This window comes from Bos mutus, chromosome 4 (genome assembly GCF_027580195.1).
Source record: "Bos mutus isolate GX-2022 chromosome 4, NWIPB_WYAK_1.1, whole genome shotgun sequence".
NCBI classification, from domain to species: Eukaryota; Metazoa; Chordata; class Mammalia; order Artiodactyla; family Bovidae; genus Bos; species Bos mutus.
Window position 1 is genome coordinate 32,036,552 of NC_091620.1, and position 19,565 is coordinate 32,056,116.

The following is a 19,565-nucleotide window of genomic DNA, read 5'->3' on the forward strand; positions in this document are numbered from 1 at the left end:
CTGCTACTAAAAGACAGTTTAGTATAGCAGTGATCTGCCTTTCTTTGTGTTTTTCTCAGACAAATGCAGTTAAGGCATTAACATTTTTTGATTGTATTTATTTGGCTGCCTCGGGTCTTGGTTGCAGCACGTGTGATCTTCATTGTGTTACACAGGGTCTTTCACTGCGGTGCAGGGGCTCTCTCAGTAGTTGTGGCGTGCGGGATCTTAGTTTCCCAACCAGGGATCGAACCAGTGTCCCCTGCATTGCAGGGTGTACTCTTAACCACTGGACCACAAGGACAGTCCAAGGTATTACTATTTTTTGAAAGTAATGGAAAACTCTCAGAAAGCACTGATAAACCCCAGAAGTGACTCAAACAACTCCATTTAAAATTAGGTAAGAGCTGTTAATATAAAGATAGAGATAAAGATGTTAAATAATATTTTGTGGTGAAATTTGTAGGATTTCTAAGATTTTAAGATGTTAAATGCTATTTCTTGGCAGAACTCTTACTCTTTACATGCGAGGAACCATTTTGTTTCTTTGTAGAAAAATATTTATCAGCATTAAGCAAAGATGAGAAGATATCTCATATTATGTTTACTGTATTTGAGCTATTGTAGTTAAACAAAATTTTGTTTTTAATTTTTTTCTTAAAATTTTTGTTTTTAGGACCATGATTTTGGTTACCTGGAATAGACAGTTATCACATTTTCTTTTCCATAATAATTATATTAGTTTTTAATGTAAATCCTTTTGACTTTAGACACAGTGAAGAAAAAGTTGTTTAATTATGAATATTAATTTAAATAAAAAGTATATTCATTTTTGAGATGACATAGAAACTCCTTTATATCAAGGATTTAGTTTAGGAAAATCCTATTGTTAATCTCATTTTTAAATGAACTTAGTTTTTTAAAATCAACTTAGAAACATTTTTCAGAAAGGTAACCCCAGATCTGTCTGTTAAATGAACAAATTAGATAGATGAATGGACAGACAGAAATCTTTATGTCCATCTTGCCTGTTGTTTTTGATGGAGACAGACACTTATGAAGTTCTGCTTAAAATCTCTTGGTGAATTTCCAATGTGTTAAGAACCAATTCCAAACTCCTTTATTTATTTGGCTCAGGTGTTTAAAGAAGCCCCGTCTCTCCAGCCCACCTCTCATTACCCTTCCCTTTTCCCCCTGTCCCAATCCATTCCCCACACAATGTCTGATCTCATCCAGATATTTGGTGCCCTCTTACTAGAGCATCTTTCCTTCTTCTTGACTTTTCATATAGTGCCTTCTGACAGGACCATCCTACTGACCTACTCGTTTTGTTCAGAATTTTTCTTAAGGCACCCCACCTTTTTTTTTTTTTAAATGTAGCATGGTTTATATGTAGTTCTTCAGCAAATGGACAAGTTAGTCTGTATTATCCCGGATGTCTAATGTTGTACTCAGTACTAATCCAGTTTTTAGATGGACTTTTCCTAAAGTATGGTTGTATTGTGAGGTCTAGGCTTCTTGATGATGGAAATGAGAGGAGGGAATGAATTAAAATGGAGAGAAGCATCAGTCTGATCCATGTCTGTCACCCACCCAGTGCCTCCCACACTGTGCGTTGCTCACAGGAAGAGGTTTTATAAGGAACCAATAAAGAGATAGAAGGAATCATGAGGAAAAGTTAAAGGAAGTTATAGAAAAAAGTTAAGGATTATTTCAGTGGAGAAGTTATTTTCCATGTAAATGGAAATATCTTTAAAAATGAGGCTAACATGCTAAGCTTTCAATCAAATTTAGAATGAGATAATGGAATTCTAATGTGGTGCCAGTCTGTAAAAGGATTTCTTGGCAGTATGAGCCTGTTGGTACTAGAATGAGGAGCATATGAAGATTTAAATGGTAGAAAGTGATAGCAGTCAATCAAATAGTACTTTAATAGTTTAGCACTAACAGAAACTTATTATACAAAGGAAATATTTTTTGAAAGAGCAAGGAAAATAGTGAAACATTAGTATCTTACTCTCCAGAAATGCATTCTGGGAATTTGAAAGAACAAGAGATTTATCTATTTGGAACTGTTTAGGACTGACATTAATGGAGGCGGAAGAATGAACTGAATCTTTTCTTAATGGAGACAGAAGAATGAACTGAACTGAATAAACTTAATGACAACTTCATGCATCCTCAAGGAAACAAGGACTTCTTGGCTTAGATTTGTTGGGGATATATTTGGCAAAGGATTATTATAATTTTTTTTGTTAAGCTGAACTATTAACCTTAGAGATTTATTACCTTTTTTTTGTGAGCAAATCATAGTGAAAAGTGTCCAAGAAATTTAATTATACTGTCAATCTAATTAAACAATTTTTCTGTGTTCTCAATAGGTAGCTGAGAAGACTTATAAAGTTTTTTTGGAGTCATTTTAGTGTTGCTTTAATCTGTAGGTCACTGCCATTAAGTAATCATGTACATGTGATTTTCTGTTTTATTTTTAAGTTGGATAATGCAGATGAACAAGCAGCCCAGATCAGAAGGGAACTTGATGGCCGTTTGCAGTTGGCTGAGAAAATGGCAAAGGTAAATTGTTAACTTTGATATACTGAACCACATTTCTTTCTGTATTTAGATTTCTGTAAGCTGACAGTTATGTATAGACGAAGCCAGTGTAATTTTATCATTTTCTTGTTTCCCTGCATACCTCTTAAGCTCAGATTCATGAATGCATATTATCTAAATGGAGTATATTATTTGTTTTACATATCCATCTTTATATGAGATGTTTAAATTCAATGATAATTTTTGTAGATTATTCTTAAAACAATGCCCAAATTTCTCAAACTGTCAGACTTAGAAGTTTAATATTGCACTAAGCATAATATAATCAGAGAGAAGACCGTCCTCCCTGAAAAATCATGTGATACATCCCAAAGTATCTGGCACAGTGTTTGGCCCACAGTGGTGTCAACTAATATTTGAATGAGTGAAAACTATAATTTGAGATGTGTAGTACAGAATCTCAGGATATATCAAATACAATATTTTATTTACTTTTATTTATACAGTCACTGTGTTTCTGTGCACAAAAATAGATTTCAAACAAAAGCTGTCCTTGTTTTTAATACTGAGGACTCTTTGTCTAAATCATTCTCTAATAAATTGATGCATTAATTTACTTCAGTGGTAAAAGTAAAATTATAGTCCCTTAAAAGAGACTTGAGGTTGTAATGCTTTGGGTCTGAGAATAAGATTTTGTTTTTCCTTTTCTCTTCTACTAAATGAAAACTTTGAATATGTTTTATTCAAACATAATAAAGGAGACTCTTACTCTCCTTTCTCCCCTTTTCCCTCTGATTCTGTCTCTGTCTTTCTGAAGAGTCCTGTCTATTGGGGATTTTTCCATTTTAAAAATGAAGGCACAATGCGTATATAGCAAAGTACGTAGATCTTTAGTTTACAGCTTGATAAATGTGTGTGCACCCTATATAGTGAAAGCAAAGTGAAGTCGCTCAGTCATGTTCGACTCTTTGCGACCCCATGGACTGTAGCCTACCAGGTTCCTCTGTCCATGGGATTTTCCAGGCAATAGTACTGGAGTGGATTGCCATTTCCTTCTCCAGGGGATCTTCCTGACCCAGGGATCGAACCCAGGTCTCCCGCATTGTAGACAGACATTTTACCGTCTCAGCTACCAGGGAAGTCCCCAAATCAAGACAGTGAACTTTACCAGCAGTTAAGAGGATCTGTCCCACACTGCATTTGACAGCTGAAGTTTTGTGTTTTTCAAAGAAAAATATATTTATTAATATGTAAATTTTAAGACAGCTAATGTTGTATTATATAAATGTCTATTCAATTAAAAAGTAGAGAAATCATTGAGAAATTGGAGATAAATAGAAAAACAGAGGAAAGAGAAGTTGGATAACAGAGATGGCAATATTTTGTGAGAGCCAAGCCAAGAGATGCATGAGGATTCTCCAGATGAAGACTTGGGATGATGATATGAATTAGGGGCTAAAGAGTTAAATTCATACAGAGGGCAGAGGTTGAAAGGACAGCACACCTTGTTACTATCCTCTGCTTACCTGGAGAGTCACTACATGATTCCAGAGATGCAAATGTGGAATTTATTGGCTAGAAATCAAGTAGCTTGAGGGTTTTGGAAGCTTTAGGAAGAAAAATTGTTGTTTAGTCACAAAGTCATGTTCAACGCTTTTTTCAACCCCTTGGACTATTGCCCACCAGGTTCCTCTGTCCATGGGATTCTCCAGAAAAGAATTCTGGAGTGGATTGCCATTTCCTTCTCCAGGGGCTCTTGCAGACCCAGAGGTTGAACTTGGATCTCCTGCATTTCGGGCAGATTCTTAATCACTGAGCCATTGGGAAAACTTTGGGAGAAAAATGCTTTCCCTCAAATCCTAACCTGTGTTAGAAGCTATCTAGAAGGGCATTGCTTTTCTTGAAGAACTGAGGCTAAGAGAGAATCCAGAGAGATGTGCCTGGCACTGTGGGCAGGACTCTGGACCTGTGATCTGCATTTCTGAGTTGTCTCCTTGTATTTAGATTGTACCTGAGCTGTTCACACTGTCCCAAGTTCTTCTCCAAGGGTCTGGCTGGGTATGTGATAATTTATATGAATTTCCAGAGGGGTCCAGAGTAGGATGGAGAGCCTGGGGTGTATTCTCAAGTTCATGTCTGTGGAGAAGAATGTGTTTGTACAACCTCGTAGCTGAGTCAGATGTGCAAGGTCAGTGATGCACACCAGCAGCTTCTCTTTGAGGGGACCCTACTGATTCCATCAGAAATGTTGATAAAATAGAAAAAACATGAAGAAGGAAGGAATTGAAGCCAATGGGATTGGAATGAAAAAAAAACTCAAAATATAATGTCTTTTGGTAAATAGATATTTAATTGCTTTCTACTTTGTTTCACCAAATTAAAGCCACCTTCCTAAAATATAAGGCTAGTTGTAATTTACTGACCTTATTGTCTTAGATCTTTACCATAATCCTTTGAACCCACAAGGGCAGGTGATATAATGAATTTATTTTATAGACAAGGAGATTGAGTTTAGCCAAGATTACTTAATAAAAGACCTCAGACATTGGTCTTTCAACTCCAGAGCTTGGGTTTGTTTTTCTAGGCCCTGATGCCTCTTCAGTCTCATAAATCCAGAAACATGGTTTATTCATAGTTTAGAGTTGGCAATCAACTATTAGGAACACCTATCACACTTGGTACCTATTATTATAGGAAATCCACATGGAACAATGAGAACTAGTGTTTTAAAGATCTGAGTGGAGGTTTGAATCTGTTCTTCCTGCACAGTCCTGGGCAAACTCTAGCAAGGATATCAAGCCAGTCAATCATAAAGGAAATCAGCCCTGAATATTCATTGGAAGGACTGATGGTGAAGCTGAAGTTCCAATACTTTGGCCACCTTATACAAAGAGCCAACTCATTGGAAAAGACCCTGATGTCAGAAAAGTTGAGGGCAGGAGGAAAAGGGGGTGACAGAACATGAGATGATTGGATGGCTTCACTGACTCAATGGACATGAGTTTGAGCAAACTCCAGGAGATAGTGAAGGACAGGAAAGCCTGGTGTGCTGCAGTCCACGGGGTCACAAAGAGTTAGCAATAGAATAGCAGCAACTATTACACTTCACAATACAATACAGTAACATTAAATCCACAGGGCAGAAATCTGTTTCAAGGGATATAAATTTTTTTGTTGTTTCTTTTTTCTTATCATTTTTTATTGGAATATAATTGCTTTACAATATTGTGTTTGTGCTGCACAACAATGTGAATCAGCCATATATATATACATTGACTTTGGCTAAAATTATGCCTTTTAAGGCATAATTAGGAGGTAGTGATAGAAAAAATGTGGTGGACTGGGCCAGAAAGACCTGTGGACCAAATCTGTGTTTGTGTTTCCTGGATATATAACATGAGCAACTTATCTAACCTTTTGGAGCCTGAATTTCTCGTTCATAAATTCAGTGGATAAATATTGAATACCTTATTAAAATAATCAGGTGCTATTTTAGGCATTTGGGATACGTCCAGGCAGATGTAGTTGTCTTAGGATAACATCAGACAAAAGTATCCCTGCCATGTCCTCAGAGAGCTTACATTTTATTTGGGAGAGATTTGCAATAAGCAGCAAACATGCTATGTAACAAAATTATGGAAGGTGATCATTTGCTATTTAGAAAATAAAGCAGAGAAGATGGAGTTGGGAATGTGGGAGTGAAGGAGGGTGTTGACAATTTCCAGGCAAGTGATCATGGTAGGCCAGTTCTTGGCAGTACTATCTTTCTAGTACATCAGGCGTAAAAGCTTGGAATCATATTTGACCCTTTTTTTGCTCATGCCACGTTTGTCAGGGAATCCATTTGTACCTCTCTTCAGGTATTTCCACAGTCTGACAGTTGTCACCATCTTCATCCTACCACTGATCCATGCTTCATCTACTGGAAAGTGAAGAGCCCTTAAAGAGTGACTAAATTTGAATAATGGAAATTTTATAGAGCAGATTTTTTTAATGTACATAATGTGTTAGGGCTGGTAATGAGCTAAGCTGTACAGAAGACCAAATTAGAACACTAAAATGGTTTATAGGAACAACTCACAGTTAAGCTACAGAATAGTGCTATTTCTGATGCTGTTCTAATTTAAAAGATCAAATTTAATATGTACATTTGGTTTTGTTTCCAAGAAAGAGGCAACATAAGCAGGCTAAATAAAGTTTAAGAAATACTATCAACAAACCTCAAAGCTTTAAAACAGAGTTGTTGTTTTTATTCCCCCAGAGACAAAAAGAAAATCTAGTATAGTCTATTTCCTGTAAAGTTTGAAAATGCTGATACAGTCGAGGTGATTTCTGCCAGTCTCTTCCTTGAAGTATTTTTAATGAAAGCTATGTAAGAGTAGATTTTTTTTCATGTGCTGATATTACATTTTCCATGAAATAACACTTTGAAAATTTAGGGAAAATAACCAGTACATCAAAACTGTAAAACACATGATGTATCTGCCTTTTACTTTCCTAAAATATTTCTAAAAGGCAAAACTCTGATGGTCATACAAATATAAAATGAATAAACAATGATTGTACTCGGTGTATAATTAATAAGCAAACTAGTTAGATATTAGAACCTAGTCTGAAGAGCATTTGAAAAGTAGGTGTTTTTAGGCAAAGTTAAGATCCAAGTAAAACCCAATAAAAGTGATTAATTTCCAACAAGGGTTTAAAACTATAACTGTTGGATTGTCTTACTCACCAAACACATATTACTTAAATCATCACCAGGCAAAATTCTACAAAGTAACAACATGTAGCTTCAGCCATCTGGGGTCTTATATCAGTATTAACAGTACATTGGGGGCTTCCTTGGTGGCTCAGGTGATAAAGAATCCACCTGCAATGTGGGAGACCTGGGTTCCATCCCTGGGGTGGGAAGATCCCCTGGAGAAGGGACCAGCTACCCACTCCAGTATTCTGGCCTGGAGAATTCCATGGACAGAGGAGCCCGGCAGGCTACAGACAGTAAATTAAACTAGGGACATTTCCCCTGCATGAGCCTTGGATGGTTTTTGCTCACATATGCTGTTGAAAGGACATGTTTTTATGATAGCACCTTTTCCCAAATGTAAAATATCTGAGCTTTTTTTTCCTGCTTTTTATGTATTAAAAAATCCAAATGCTTTTATCCCAAAAAGAAAAATCAGTTTTTTTCTGAGGATGCAAATGTAAAAATGCTTTTATACTTTATTTTTTCCTCTTTTGCATGTATTAAAAAACTATGTTTCTTTTAAAATAATTTACATATAATCAATATTAAAACTTGACTCATGAGGTGGTGCCAGATGTTCCTTGCCACCTCATGGACAAACTGGGGCGAGAGAGTCAGATGAGGTACAGGTTGATGAACATGCTCTGGACATGTTCCATTCACCCTGGAGATGAGGATGTCTTAGGTTGCGGTTTAAATGATGCCAAAGAAAGCGGTAGTAAAGGCATTGATTTTCTGGAGCATTAAGCAGTCATCTGAATGACGGCTGCTTTAGGCCATCATTCCCCTGCCCATTTTGTACAGCTGTCATCCCATTCCATCCCTGGTGGCTCAGACAGTAAAGAATCCACCTGCAATGTGAGAGTTGTGGGTTCGTTCCCTGGAATGGGAAGATCCTCTGAAGGGGAAGGCGTGACAACCCACTCCAGTATTCTTGTCTGGAGAATCCCCATGTACAGAGGAGCCTGGCAGGCTACAGTCCATGGGATCACAAAGAGTCAGACATGACTGAGCGTCTGTGCACACAGCACAAGGCTTTTAAAGCCTGGAGACTAAAGGATCAGGTAAATGCATTATATTTAGTGTCACAGTTTCTGAGACAGTCAAGTATATGTACATAATATAGTGTTTTATGATGAAATTGAGACCTGACTGGTGTGACATTGTTATTTTAATAATATTTTCAAGGAAAGAAGATTCCCCAAGTTTATAGCAAAAGAAATGGAGAGCGTGTATATAGAAGAGTTGCGGTCTTCAGTGAATTTACTAATGGCCAATTTGGAGAGTCTTCCAGTTTCAAAAGGTGGTCCAGAATTTAAATTGCAAAAATTAAAACGTTCCCAGAACTCTGCCTTTTTGGACATAGGGGATGAGAATGAGATTCAGCTGTCAAAGTCCGACGTGGTGCTGTCATTCACCTTGGAGGTAAGTGCTTTTATCCCACGTTCGCTTCAGACAGTGTAAATGAGGCTGCAGGATAATTTCTGCTGACCTTTGTGATAACATTTCAAATTTAAAGCACCATGATATATTTTAAAGAGGTTAAATTATTCTTCATTGGCTAGACAATCAGATTGTGAATGCAAATTAATGCAAATTGTCCTTTAAACATAACAGTTGTATAAGGGTTCAGTTCAGTTCAGTCGCTCAGTCCTGTCCGACTCTTTGTGACCCCATGAACCGCAGCACGCCATGCCTCCCTGGTCCATCACCAACACCCGGAGTTCACCCAAACCCATGTCCATCGAGTCGGTGATGCCATCCAACCATCTCATCATCTGTCATCCCCTTCTCCTCCTGCCTTCAATCTTTCCCAGCATCAGAGTCTTTTCAAATGAGTCAGCTCTTTGATTCAGGTGGCCAAAATATTGGAGTTTCAGCTTCAGCATTAGTCCTTCCAGTGAACACCTAGGACTGGTCTCCTTTAGGATGGACTGGTTGGATCTCCTTGCAGTCCAAGGGACTCTCAGGAGTCTTCTCCAACACCACAGTTCAAAAGCATCAGTTCTTCAGCACTCAGCTTTCTTCACAGTCCAACTCTCACATCCATACATGACCACTGAAAAAAACCATAGCCTTGACTAGATGGACCTTTGTTGGCCAAGTAATGCCTCTGCTATCCAGGTTGGTCATAACTTTCCTTCCAAGGAGTAAGCGTCTTTTAATTTCATGGCTGCAGTCACCATCTGCAGTGATTTTGGAACTCAGAAAAATAGTCAGCCACTGTTTCCCCATCTATTTCCCATGAGGTGATGGGACCAGATGCCATGATCTTAGTTTTCTGAATGTTGAGCTTTAAGCCAACTTTTTCACCCTCCTTTTTCACTTTCATCAAGAGGCTCTTTAGGTCTTCTTCACTTTTTGCCATAAGGGTGGTGTCATCTGCATATCTGAGGTTATTGATATTTCTCCTGGCAATCTTGATTCCAGCTAGTGCTTCCTCCAGCCCAGCATTTCTCATGATGTACTCTGCATATAAGTTAAACAAGCAGGGTGACAATACCCTTGACATACTCTTTTTCCTATTTGGAACCAGTTAGATAATAAAATAATATAAGCTTTGAGGCAAGTCGCTTGGTGCCAGTGAGGCCAGTGTAAGTTTATTGGTAAAAGAAGTACTGAAACACACTTGAGTAGAAATAGGATTTAAAATATATAATTGAATTCTCTGTAGTTTGAAAACTCCTTTTGAGCTTTTGATTATTCTTGTTGTTAATCTACTTTGACTATGAGAATCAGATCACATAAACCAGCTATAATGTATAATATTACAAAAGATGCTTACTTCTTAGAAAAAAAGTTATGACCAACCTAAACAGCATATTAAAAAGCAGAGACATTACTTGGCCAACAAAGGTTCGTATAGTCAAGGCTATGGTTTTTCCAGTAGTCATGTCTGGATGTGTGAGTTGGACTATAAAGAAAGCTGAATGCCGAAGAATTGATGCTTTCGAACTGTGGTGTTGGAGAAGACTCTTCAGAATCCCTTAGACTGCAAGGAGATCCAACCAGTCCATTCTGAAGGAGATCAGTCCTGAGTGTTCATTGGAAGGACTGATGTTGAAGCTGAAACTCTAATACTTTGGCGACCTGATGCAAAAAGCTGACTCATTTGCAAAGACCCTGATGCTGGGAAAGATTGAGGGCAGGAGAAGAAGGGGACAACAGAGGATGAGATAGTTGGATGGCATCACTGACTCACTGGATATGAGTTCGAATAAACTCCAGAAGTTGGTGATGGACAGGGCGGCCTGGCAGGCTGCAGCCCATAGGGTCACAAAGAGTCAGACATGACTGAGCAAGTAAACTGAACTGAATGTCTGATATTGAGTACTATAGATGATGAGAAGTAAAGACTTCCTCCTTTCTGGGACTTGCAGTTTCCTTATAGGTACAGTAAAATTCTTTTTTTTAAAAAGCAAGTATAAATGTTGTTCATTTAAAATTGTGTTCCCCAAGACTGCACAATTCATCCCTTGTATACAAAGCACTGGAAACCAAAGATAACTGATCACTGACTGCTGCTGCTCTCTGTGGATATTTTTCATGATGCATTTCCTCACTGCTCATCTCTGTATATAGGTTTTTACACAGCATCCACACATATGCTCAAAATATCTAGCTTAAATTTATAGCCTCTCAAAAATTAAAGCTTGTAGCTCTCTTCTTGCATTGTACTATTCTTTCTCTGCTGGGGCCCACTATTGCTATTTGAGTCTGCTAATTAACAAAGCAAAGTATGTAGTCTTAGGAGGTACAGTTTTAGATTTATTTGTTTATAATTTTTACACTTGGCTTGTTACCTTTGTGGCAGAAAAAGCAAATGTCTGCTTCTGTTCCTTCCTCCACTTATTCAACTTGAAATTCAGGTTTAAAGAGAAGACAACTGCCTCTCTTTTTTCACTTCTAGCCTAACCTTTCCTTTGTAAGTTAATAGGTTAAATTCAGTGTCAGAGTAGAAATAGGAGATTTTCTTCTGACTCCAAACTCGGTTCCGGGATTAGCTAATAACTTTGCCAAGTAGCTTTGCTCCTGGGTTTCTTCTCAATCTCTTTAACCTCATAACCTAAGAAAGTTTAATTTGAATCTAAGTAATATCTCAGGTATAAAATTTCCCATTCATTCCTGAGTCAGGTTTCCTATGGACTTAAATGATAAGTGCCAACTCCTTTTTTTCTTAAGGTTTTGTACAAACAAAATCAGCCATTTAATGACAGTCTAACTTTTCCTACCAAGAGTTTGGCATTTAAATTCATTAATGATAAAAATAATTTGAAAAGCAAATTATTTTTGTAATGTTTAAGCATACCATTATTTCTGTAAGCATGCACAACTGAAAACAGTTCAAAACACATTTTTTCTCTATTGTTTGAAAATCTTACACCATTGTAAATAATTAGCTTTTATGAATTCTCTCTCCCTTTTGAAAACAAAATTATGCTCATGAGTTCATTTTTCTATGAATTGTTAGTCTGTGCTTTATTGCCAGTGTGTTCAACAGGGCTGTTCAGTTAACAATAAAATGGTGTTAGGAGGATAATATGAGTTAAAACTTCATTTAGCCATGGTCTAAGAAGCTTCCATATTTTTATAATTATTTTGACATGCTCTGTTACTGTGTCTGTGTAAGACAGATATTTTCCTGTCATAGCATAGTACAGATATGTTCCATAGTGCCTACAGTATTTTAAATAGGAGTGGTGTCTCAGAACAAGTTGAGGTCACTTTCAAGGGCAGACTACACCGTGCTTGTCTGTGGAACTCCAGAGGGAATGGACTAGGTACCTCCTCCAGCCACAGGGCTTCTGACCTTTGCCTAGCTAAACTGAATAATTATCCTTCATCCATTATCTAGGCTTCCCTCATCAGACACCAGATTTCAGCCTGAGAAAACTCAGAAAGGCAAGCAGTTAATCCATTTTAAGGGTTTCACGTTTCATCCGTCAGGTTGAATCTATTCAACGGAGAAGGAATTTTTTTTCTCCTAGAAACAGAAGTCCCAGTCTAAAGAATAAGGGCAGATTTGAAACACTGCTTCAATTTTATCATCTCTGTAAAATTTCTGCCCACTCATCCCGTCTCCCACCACAGCACCTAACATAAAATTCAGTTATTTATTATATTATTCATTATCCGGTTTTCTCTTCTAGAATGTAAACTTTAGGAAGTTAACATTTAGCAAGTCTTTTTTTCTTCGTTTTTGCTTACTGAGGTAAGAGCCTTCTGAAAGAGTACCTGGCCACTCAGTTGACACGATAACTGTTTTTTGAGTTAGGGACTTTAATGGTATAAAAAATCAGCCATTGGCCTCACAAGATTACTTTTAGGTCTCTTCATTCATGAAGATTTCAGAGAGAATTATAAAGCAAACGACAAGCTAACTCACAAAACACTGACCTATACAGTGGTATGTCAAAATTAAATAGTCAAGTGAAGTTAGGAAAGTACTTATCCAGGAAGTGATGAGTCTGTATGTTGTAAGGGAAATGGTGTCAGTGGCATGAATATAGTTGATTTTCACACTGTTTTTGTTGGTAATAGGGCAGCAGACCCCATGACCTCCTCTGTATCTGGAGGTACGTTTATGGTCCCCTGTTCACCAGACTGCTCAGCTTCCTCTTACTGCAACCTGAACATGCCTGAGTTGCCACGTAACTCTGTGGATGGACAATGTCTTATTCAGAAACATGCTATTTCATATTTTGTACATTCTTCCCTTCTTTATGCTTCTAGAATAACTTTGTCTTATCCTTATTACATCATTCATCTAGAGAAATGGGAAGAGAAGACAGAACATGGATCAGTTTTATTTTCTGCAGTTTCATTATCAAGTTTTGCTGGGAATTGGTTGAAACAGTTACCTAAAGTTAGAGGAGATGATGGTCCATGGAATTCTTAGCTGCTTTTATCCTTCATAATTGAAACTAGCTGTGCTTTTCGAATTCCTTTTGGAAGTCAGATCTGCAGAATATTGTTGTTTTATTTACTTATATGTGTGGGCTTCCCCAGTGTCTCGGCGGGTAAATAATCTGCCTGCAATGCAGGAGACATGGGAGATGCAGGTTCTATCCCTGGGTAGGGAAGATGCCCTGGAGGAGGGCATGGGAACCCAGTCTCCATTCTTGCCTGGAGAATCCCATGGACAGAGGAGCCTGGCGGGCTACGTGAGGTCACAAAGAGTCGGACACAACTGAGAATCTAAGCAGGCACGCGTGCATGGATTCACAGTAGAAGTTACATCTTTTGAAAGTGGCGGTCCTGCAGGAGAGAATGTTCCCAACACAGAAGGGAGTGTTGTTTGGAGGGGCAGAAGACTGTTTCACAGTCATCTGGTTTAGGTTGTCCTGTTTATAGCATAGCTTGTAGTAGCGGTAACGGAAATAATGGTAAGCAGATGCTTCCTTTGTTCTCTCTTGCACTCTAGCTATTAAACACACAAAGGAAAGAAATGCAGGACAGATACAATGTGAACTCGTGCCATCGAGATTTCTAGATTTATCTAGTGTACTCAATTCTGTTTCATGTTTAGTACTTCACCTCAGCTTCCTTGAGTGTTAGAGCAGCTGTGAACACTGTTACTATTATCTATTCATTCTCACAGTCTGTTTTCATTGTGTTTATTTTTATTCATATGTTGGTATGCATTTCCGTATGACAAAATGATAAAAGCCGTGGCTGAGGGAAGAAAATGCTTCTGAATTTGACTTGTATTTTTGGTGATCAGTTTCCCAATATGTTTTTTATGGAAAAACAAAACAGTAGGTATTTGTATTTACAAAAAAATCTTGTACCAGAACTAAAAGGAAAAAAAGTTCTATTAAGATGATTTGTTTCTTTGAGACTTTTTGCCTCAAGGTTCATATCATAACTCTACAAAAGGTATACTGATTTAGTAATGTATTTAAAAAATCAGTAAATGATACAGTCATTTTTAGTGGATATTTTGGTAGCTACATGGCATGAATGCTGTTAATCTTGTTTGTACATATACAACAGGAGATCAATAAAATATATGTATTTTTTATTGAATAAATATATTCAATGAATGCCATTGAATATATTTTATGGATGTTGAAAATTTAGGAAAATTCATGATGCAGATATTTTTAAAAGGCTATAGTAAATAATATTCAGCAGTATTCATATTTTATATGTATATCCAGTGAGAATGTTAAGTTACAATATTTTAAGATTGGCAGCCTTTTATACAAAGATAAAAAGCACACTTGAAAAGTATGTTTTCCTTCTCCCCAGGAGTTACGAATATATAAGCTAATATCAGTCTTTCTACTCTTTTCCAGTAGACTTTATCAAATTAATGGATTGGGAAAATAGTTTCCCTTGTCTGGTTAATAGTAAGATCTTCTTGGCAAGTTATATTTTTTATATTTTCATAAGATATACGTTGGCCATAAAGAAAATTCTTTTGTAAATGCTGATAGTCATATGAATGAGTATGGACATTTTCTGATGCCATGTATTGATTATCTGTGAATCGGTGTGATGGTGACAATGCCTAGCAGTCACCTTATATGGAATTCAACCTGTATTCTTGTAACATATTTACTGCATTTTCATCATTCTGCCTTACCTCATGCAGACCTGCCAAAATTGTTTTGTAGGATCTGAGTGTTTATCTCACTTCATTGTGGCTCATATCTAGAGACTTTAACTTAATTGCTGGTAGGAGGTGCATCTTCAGATACCTGACTTTTTCAAAACGTTATGTACTATACCGTCCATGAATAAAGATGGATTATAAAGAAGATAAAATACCATTGAGATTGTCAGATAATTATATCAATTGGTCTCTCTAATTGTAGTTCATGCTGCTGTCTCTGTTGCTAAATGTTGTCAATTTGACAAATCTGTGAAACATTTTTCTTGTCTTTAGATTGTCATAATGGAAGTGCAAGGTTTGAGGTCAGTCGCTCCCAATCGAGTTGTTTACTGTACAATGGAAGTGGAAGGAGGAGAGAAACTGCAGACAGACCAGGCGGAAGCCTCAAGGCCACAGTAAGCCCGCTGGGAAAAGAATGTGTTTTCCTTCCCTCCCAAAGAAACGTGCCTTATCGATTTGCAGAATTGTGTGGTTTTGCACTCTGAAACTGTTACTTGGCTACCTTTGTCTCAACTGTGTTACAATCAGTGTGTGCCTTTCTGAATAATGAGGCTGTAATTAGAGCTATAGCAGAATCCCCTGTGTAGTGCAAACAGAAAATCCAGCATGCATATGTGAAACTAATTATTAGGCAATTAAATGTTTGTCAGTCATTCGTAAGGAAAGCATGTGTTATCATGTGTTATTTAAAAAGGTAGTTCTATTTCAGTTACTAGTAATATAATATCTATAGCTTTTCCATTTCAGTGGCGGTGCTGAGGTAGATGTTGTGGGTGATGTCTTGGGATGCTCCAGTGAGTAGGCTTGAGTTAGAGAACCAGTTCATGACTACCGAGCAGTCACTGGAGATGCTAATGCTGTTCACTGCTGGCAGTTTTATGTTTCAGATGCTGGGAATGAGTGTAATTAAGTTTGGAAGATGTTCTGTTTAACTGATTTCAAACTTGCAACACATCACAACCTCTGGTAGAAATAACCTTACGTTGGCCAGAAGAATTCAAATGAAGATCCCCTGGCCTTAATCTGCACACTGCCTTTCAATAACATTTTTTTAATTCTATTTAAATTTCATTCAGAATTTCTTTACAGGACTTGGCATTTTTGCCTTATTATGGTGTCCATATGTGGAGTCTTCATTCAGGAAACCTCACCTTCTGAGCTTCTGGCTAATCACTGGCTAGGCACTGGATAGACAGAGATGAATAGGAAACTTTGATTTTTCTTAGAGCAGAGGGAGTCAAAGGAGGTACGCAGAGGATTACGAGTAACAGAACAGATGTGCACAGACTGTTACAGGGTTGAGAAGAAGCAAGCTGAAACTTCTCATCTTGCCTTACAAAACCCTACAGGTGTACCCCTGGCCAGTCTCACCTTACCTCCGGGGCCTCACCTTACCCCTCTGTTCCTCTGGTCAGTCACTCTTCCACCTCCCTGGACCTCATGAAGTTCCTCTACCTCTCAGCCTTCTCTCGTCATGGCACCTGCTTTTTCCTCTGCCTGCAGTGACTTTGCCTCTTATCTTTTTAAAGCTGATCTTTAGTATTGAGAAATAATCATTTGCTGAGCACAATTCATTCCTTTAGATAACCCATTGCTAAGTGGATATTTTCTGACTCATCACTTTATAATTTTTAAATTAATGGTTTCTCATCTGTGTATTTTGTATTGTTTCCCTTCCTCTGTCTTTTTGGAAAAAAAAAAAAAAAAACTTATTTGGCTGCACCAGGCCTTGGTTGAGGCACATAAGGATCTTCGATCTTCACTGCAGCGTGCAGGATGGATATATATATATATATTTTTTTTTTTAGTTGCACCATGCAAACTATTCCCATGGGCAGAGGAGCCCGGTAGGCTGCAGTCCATGGGGTCTCTAAGAGTCGGACATGACTGAGCGACTTCACTTTTCACTTTCCTGCATTGGAGAAGGAAATGGCAACCCACTCCAGTGTTCTTGCCTGGAGAATCCCAGGGATGGGGGAGCCTGGTGGGCTGCCGTCTATGGGGTTGCACAGAGTCGGACACGACTGAAGCGACTTAGCAGCAGCAGCAGCAGCACGCAAACTACTAGTTGTTGCATGTGGAGTGTAGTTCCCCAAGCAGGGATAGAATCCAAGCCCCCTGCATTGGGTGTGTGGAGTCTTAGCCACTGGACCACCAGGAAAGTCGCTCCTCTCTCCGTTTGAACAGAACTCTTGTCCTATCAGTCTTATATCCTAGTACCTAGTAGACACTCAGCCAGAATTTACCAATTTGTGTGCCTGAGCTTACTTTTATGCCTTGTCACAGTAAATATTAAAGGGTGTTGTGTTTATTCCTGCAGCCAAATAGAATTGATTTATAATATGACAATGAAGTGAAAATAAGGAGGATAAACAGCTTTTTAAGAGGTTAAAACCTCTCAGGAAGAGGCTATTTGAGATGGAAAGGGAGATTGGAACCATTTCTAGGAGGGCATATGGAGTCAAGAGAGAGGTTTGGTATTTGTTTTAAAATATTAGCTGTTTAACTATATTCACAGTGTTATGCAACCGCTGTCAATTTTAAAGCATACTCATCACCTCGAAAAGAAAATCTCTTTTTTAAAAGCTTTATTTATTTTTTATTACTTGACCATACCATGTGGCCTGTTGGATCTTAGTTCCCCTTCAGTTCATTCACTTAGTTCTGTCCAACTCTTTGCAACCCCATGGACTGCAGCACACCAGGCTTCCCTGTCCATCAGCAACTCCTGGAGCTTATTCAACCTCACGTCCATCGAGTCGATGATGCCATCCAACCGTCTCATTCTGTTTCGTCCCTTTTGCCTCCTGCCTGCGATCTTTCCCAGCATAAGGGTCTTTTCCAGTGAGTCAGTTCTTCAAATCAGGTGGCCAAAGGATTGGAGTTTCAGCTTCAGAATCAGTCCTTCCAATGAATATTCAGGACTGATTTCCTTTAGGATGGACTGGTTGGATCTCCTTGCAGTCCAAGGGACTCTCAAGAGTCTTCTCCAACACCACAGTTCAAAAGCATCAATTCTTCCACGCTCATCTTACTTTATGATCCAACTCTCACATACATTTTTTTTTATCTCCAAAATCATTGCAGATGGTGAATGCAGCCAAAAATTAAAAGACTGTTACTCCTTGGCAGGAAAGTTATGACCAGCCTAGACAGCATATTAAAAAGCAGAGACATTACTTTGCCAACAAAGGTCCATCTAGTCAAGGCTACGGTTTTTCCAGTAGTCATGTAAGGATGTGAGAGTTGGACTATAAAGCAGAACGGGACAACAGAGGATGAGATGGTTGGATGGCATCACTGACTCAGTGGACATGAGTTTGAGTAAACTCTGGAAGTTGCTGATGGACAGGGAGGCCTGGAATGCTGCACTCCATGGGTCACAAAGAGTCAGACATGACTGAGTGACTGAACTGAACTGAACTTACATCCACACATGACGACTGATAAAACCATAGCTTAGACTGGACAGACTGTTGTTTGGCAAAGTCTCTGCTTTTCAATATGCAGTCTATGTTGGTCATAGTTTTTCTTCCAAGAAGCAAGTGTCTTTTAATTACATGGCTGTTCCCTGGTGGCTCAGAGGTTAAAGCGTCTGCCTCCAATGCAGGAGACCTGGGTTCAATCCCTGGGTAGGGAAGATCCCCTGGAGAAGGAAATGGTAACCCACTCCAGTATTCTTGCCTGGAGAATCCCATGGACAGAGGAGCCTGGCGGGCTACACTCCATGGGGTCACAAAGAGTCAGACACGACTGAGTGACCACTTCACTTCACTTCAGTCACCGTCTGCAGTGATTTTGGAGCCCAAAAAATAAAGTCTCACTGTGTCCACTGTTTGCCCTATTTGCCATCCAGTGATGGGACCTGATGCCATGATCTTAGTCTTCTGAATGCTGAGTTTTGAGCCAGCTTTTTCACTCTCCTCTTTCACTTTCATCAAGAGGCTCTTTAGTTCTTCACTCTCTGCCACAAGGGTGGTATCACCTGTTTATCTGAGGTTATTGATATTTCTCCTGGCAATCTTGATTCCAGCTTGTGCTTCAGCCAGCCTGGCATTTTGCATGATGTACTCTGCATATAAGTTAAATAAGCAGGTTGACAATATACAGCCTTGGCTTATTCCTTTAGCAATTTGGAACCAGTCTGTTGTTCCATGTCCAGTTCTAACTGTTGCTTCCTGACCTGCATACAGATTTCTCAGGAAGCAGGTGAGGTGCTGTGGTATTCCCATCACTTTCAGAAGTTTCCACAGTTTATTGTGACCCACACAGTCAAAGGCTTTAGCTTAGTCACTAAAGCAAAAATAGACGTTTTTCTGGAACTCTCATGCTTTTTCGATGATACAACGGGTGTTGGCAATTTGATCTCTGGTTCCTCTGCCTTTTCTAAATCAAGCTTGAACATCTGGAAGTTCATGGTTCACATACTGTTGAAGCCTGGCTTGGAGAATTTTGAGCATTACTTTGCTAGCATGTGGGATTAGTGCAACTGTGCAATAGTTTGAACATTCTTTGGCCTTTCCTTTCTTTGGGAATGGAATGAAAACTGACCTTTTCCAGTTCCACTACTAGGGATTGAACCCATGCCTCCTGCAGTGGAGACTTGAGGTCTTAACCATTGGACCACCAAGGTAGTCCCAAGAAACCCTTTACTTTTACATATCAACC

General features: G+C 38.6%; 1 protein-coding gene and 1 non-coding gene across 14 annotated transcripts in view; both read left to right on the top strand.

Moving 5' to 3' along the window:
- The window catches only part of CADPS2 (calcium dependent secretion activator 2), a 585,913-nt gene that overhangs the window by 232,898 nt on the left and 333,450 nt on the right, over positions 1-19,565 (top strand). For all 13 annotated transcript variants that reach the window (XM_070369312.1, XM_070369316.1, XM_070369317.1 and 10 more), the window contains 3 exons: positions 2,473-2,553; positions 8,465-8,701; positions 15,171-15,292. In XM_070369312.1, the coding sequence (XP_070225413.1) occupies positions 2,473-2,553; positions 8,465-8,701; positions 15,171-15,292 (440 nt within the window). The remainder of the gene's footprint in view (positions 1-2,472; positions 2,554-8,464; positions 8,702-15,170; positions 15,293-19,565) is intronic.
- On the top strand, positions 18,466-18,537 carry TRNAW-CCA (transfer RNA tryptophan (anticodon CCA)). Its single transcript has one exon. It is a non-coding gene; the product is annotated as a tRNA-Trp (tRNA).